Raw genomic sequence first — 4,540 nt, forward strand, 5'->3', positions numbered from 1 at the left:
AATAGGTAGGTGAAAACAACCCCCAGTTGTGTCATTCCAGGATATAACCATGTTATTGAAAATCATTTTGAAATGGCACTCCAATATTACATCCAGCAGAGTTTGAAATTGTTCCACTAAAAATTAAACAACACCTTATAGGCTGACCGCACTTTGACCTGAGTTATTTCAGATGATATCTCACAGCACTAACCTCTGCAGCCAATAATATTTCTATATATTGTAGGGAATGCTCCCGATCACGTTCAGAGATGTCAAGAACAAGGCTCAGCACTTGGTGGGATGAAAAGGTTAATGAAGCCCAATGCTTAATTGTATCAATGTCATCTGGACCAATGCTGTTGACCCAATTGATCCATGGTCTCTGATCAGTTCAACACTATATCAGCACAGAATCAAGTCCGCTGCTGAAGAGGTGATTGAACGTACAAAAGTGAGGCGATGCGACGCTGAAGCTAAAGGGCAGTGGAATAACGTTTGTTTTTGCTGTTGTGGAAACTTTATCTTGTTATTGATACCTGCTCTCCTCAGACTTTCTGTCATCGTATGTGGCCGCTCGGAAATATTAACTATCATTTTCCCAAATGAGATGTAAGTTCGCGCCGTCGGAGTTGATGGGGAGCACGAGACAGCCAGCAAACCTCACAGAGAAACTTACGGAGAAAAACATGCCGTCTTTTCATCCATGGAGACATGGCATATAGGTTCCTGTCCAGCCGAGTCGTGCCATCCTCAAACAGATTAAGCAGAAGATTTATTTTTATATTCACTATCTCTTTGTCTTTCATGTATCTATGCTACAGCATCCTCTTCTGCTCCGGTACAATCATGCCTAACCAGAGATTGGAGGATCACCGCTGCGTCCATCTGAAGAACATCGGGAGTAAAAAACTTTTACAGAAGTCACATTATTGCACTATATCAGCGAAAGCGAGAGTTATCTCGGACGAGACGAGGGCTGTGAGTCTCTTAAACCTCACTGGCAACCAAAGCAAACATTCAGCCTTTAAGAAAACACAAGATGTTGTAGACCACAAGCAGAGTAATAACAGTAATTCGCCAAAATACGGGAATAAGAAGTTGCCCAATGCACTTATTGTTGGCGTTAAGAAAGGAGGCACCAGGGCGGTGTTGGAGTTCATTCGGATTCATCCAGATGTTCGAGCTCTTGGGACTGAACCACATTTCTTTGATAGAAACTATGACAAAGGATTGGACTGGTACAGGTAGGTTTCTTTTCTGGCATTTTGCATTAGTATTCTGGATTCGAAATTTCATTATAGGCAATATAAAATTCACCATTGTGTTATATGGAAAAACTTGTAACATTTTCTATATAAAATGTATACAATATCACACAAGTGTGATTGTACTGAAAATTAGTAATCACAGTCATGCGGATATATTCAGTACCACAGCACAACTGTAAGAATGATATTAATATTAATTATGAAGTTAATTGAGTAACATGCATTTCAGATAAATACTGACCTGTTAGTTTGTATGTTTCTTTTCCAACAATGAAAATAGTTTCTAAAGAAGTCAAAGCTTAATCTTAATGTGTCATAAAGCAGCACATAGACTAAAATCTTAACAGGAATAGTTAATATGAGTGGAGTGGCACACATTTAACTTTTGCTGCTCAAAAGGTTTTGTAATCACTCCAGCTCCACTTTGGATTTTACATTGCATTACAAACGAACAAACAAAAACCAACTCAATTTCATTTTTCCTAAACCCACTCCTTGCTCCAGGCAAAAATCACATTGTCTCCAGTATTGTTTGCGAGAGAAAAAAAATCCATCTTTTAAAAACCTGCTCCAGGCAAACTCCATTCCCTCCTCCACTTTCACTCCAAACCACTCTCATACTCTGGTCTGGAATGAACACAGACAAAATGAGTGATACATTTAGCCAAATGTTTCAGTGCTGTTTTACTAAATGAGCATTCTTGGACTGCAGATTGGTCAAACAAATTACTCAACAAAATATGTTTTTTTATAATTTCACCAAGAAACAGTACTCAGTATAAACTATTTGTGTGACAGTAGCCTACTGCTGTTAAATTGTTGATATAAAAAAAATGAATTGAATTAAATCATATGAATTCAAGAGTCACACAAACTCAAAGAAAACGTCAATTTTAGGTAAATCACGTTTTTAAAAGTGCACAAATCGTATAAAAAGAACTGCCTATCAGGTAAAATGTCATAAAGGTAAGATCAGAAGGGTGCAAAAATTATTAAAACTGCCTTTTTGCAGTGGCAGTAATACAAGAGCTGAAAACTCAAACTGCTGACAAGGAGATGTTAGCAGTAACTCATACTGAGAGAGCAGGAATGATAGTGTTTTGGCCAGAGACCCAGAGCAGAGTGACTCAGAGTGATTGCAGTGTTCAGTTTCAGGGGGAAAATATGCAGATAAAGGCCAATGGATCTCTTTCAAGAGTAAACCTTCCATAAACCCTGCCAGGGAAAGGCATGGATCATATTGATCAGCTGGCAGATTAAAATCAACTCCTTCCTTCCTTCTTCCCTTTCTACTGATGGGCTGCCATTCAAATACCCATAGGGGAGCCGTTCGACTGTACGAGAAGGCTGTGTCGATTCTGTGTGGCGTGTAGTAGGGCCGTGAAGTAGGGGTCTCTGGGAGACAATATCATCCCTCCCTCTTCTAGCACAACCAGGGCCGCATTAAGACCTTACAGGACCCCGGGGCTATGACTTACTGCAGGGCCCCCTATTACAAATAAAATATACTGTATATATAGCTTTAAATAGGATTTTTATCCCATTAAAATTTTGATGCATTGAAATTTCATAATTCTTGTTACCAATTTCAATACTAAAAAAAAATAAAAAAATAAAAAATACTAACCTAAGTAAAAACAAGCTTATACTTAAGACAAGTAAACAGCCACATTGTATAAAATACGTATACAATAAAATATTGTATAAAATACGTAAATGTACAAATAAACTGAATAGTCTTCACTGTATAAATTCAATATACATGCATTCTTATTTATTTTACAAAAGTGATTTGGTCAAGGACAGTGAGTGATTTTCTTTCTAACATTTGATTAAGTGACAGTGAAGTGACATGTGACATGTGGCCAAGTATGGTGACCCATACTTGGAATTAGTGCTCTGCATTTACCCATCCAAAGTGCACACACACAGCAGTGAACACACACAAACCGTGAACACACACCCGGAGCAGTGGGCAGCCATTTATGCTGCGGCGCCCGGGGAGCAGTTGGGGGTTCGGTGCCTTGCTCAAGGGCACCTCAGTCGTGGTATTGAAGGTGGGAGAGAGTTCTGTACATTCATTCCCCCCACCTACAATCCCTGCCGGTACAAGACTCGAACCCACAGCCTTTTGGGTTATGAGTCCGACTCTCTAACCATTAGGCCACGACTTCCCCCTTATCACGACTTCCCCCTTAACATCGTTGACATAAATTTTAACAGCAAATTAGGCTGCTTTAGTGGAATAGCTCACCCACAAATTAAAGGTCTGTTGTTGTTCTAAACCTTGTATGAATTTCCTTCTGCTGTTGAATGTAAAAGTATATATTTGGAACAATACTGGTAACCCAACAGTTGCTAGGCCCCCATGACTTCCATAGTATGAAAAACAAAATACACTACTGGAGTCAATGGGACCAGAAACTTTCTAGTTACGAACATTCTTCAAAATATCTTCTTTTATGTTGAGGAGAACAAAGAAATGCATACAGGTTTAGAACAACTTGTGGCTGAGTAAATTATGACAGTATTTTCATTTTTGGGTGAACTATCCCTTTAAAATCTCATCATATTAGGATCTCACATAGCCTACTACTACACTTGCTTTATATTTAACTATTAACGTTCATTTACGACACAAATGACTGTGTTGACGAGGAGACATTTTGACACATAACATTTGAACGTTTAAGCACAAGGCGCGAAGATTAACTCAAGTTTAGACTGGCGCTGTAGCCTACTAGCAGGTGCACGCCACGCGAATCAGGCCGTAACCGTCTTAATGCACGCATTTGCCAAAATTAATTCTGCCCCACTGCTTAATGTCCCTGAACAAGTTAAATTAGTTTTTAAACCATAATGCTTAAAATGCGTTTAAATGAAAAGCTTAATGCCACGCAAAACGATTGATATATTTCTACCGGTTTATCTCTCAACCCATAAGCGAATATACTTTGTTCAAACACAAAAAGCAATATACATCCATCAAGATGTTAACTTGTTAATCAAACTAACCTAAATCTGTGGGGACAATGACGCTGTGATTTTATCTGCTCCATGTTCCCGGTCCACTTGCTGTTTCACAACTTCCACTCCATCATCAGCTTTAGTAAAACAACCTGATAGCTGGGGATTTTACTGACTAACTCATGTTTTCCCCTCTCTCTTCATTTTTTTTTTTTAGAATAGCCCCTCTCTCGCTTTTTTAGTTTACATTTTTACTTATCGAAGATTGTTCTTTGCATGACCATTTCCAGATTATGCCAGAACGAAGTGAAGAGAGGTGAATG

At 38.8% G+C, this 4,540-nt stretch overlaps 1 protein-coding gene across 1 annotated transcript in view; it reads left to right on the plus strand.

Moving 5' to 3' along the window:
• Positions 1–414: 414 nt before the first annotated feature.
• Positions 415–4,540, plus strand: part of LOC107574133 (heparan sulfate glucosamine 3-O-sulfotransferase 2-like) — a 30,534-nt gene continuing 26,408 nt past the window's right edge. Inside the window, exon 1 of the mRNA XM_016260600.1 lies at positions 415–1,226. Within this exon, the coding sequence (XP_016116086.1) occupies positions 694–1,226 (533 nt within the window). The 5' untranslated portion in view covers positions 415–693. The remainder of the gene's footprint in view (positions 1,227–4,540) is intronic.

Source organism: Sinocyclocheilus grahami, unplaced genomic scaffold (genome assembly GCF_001515645.1).
Source record: "Sinocyclocheilus grahami isolate Dianchi unplaced genomic scaffold, SAMN03320097.WGS_v1.1 scaffold2126.1, whole genome shotgun sequence".
In the NCBI taxonomy this organism is placed as follows: Eukaryota; Metazoa; Chordata; class Actinopteri; order Cypriniformes; family Cyprinidae; genus Sinocyclocheilus; species Sinocyclocheilus grahami.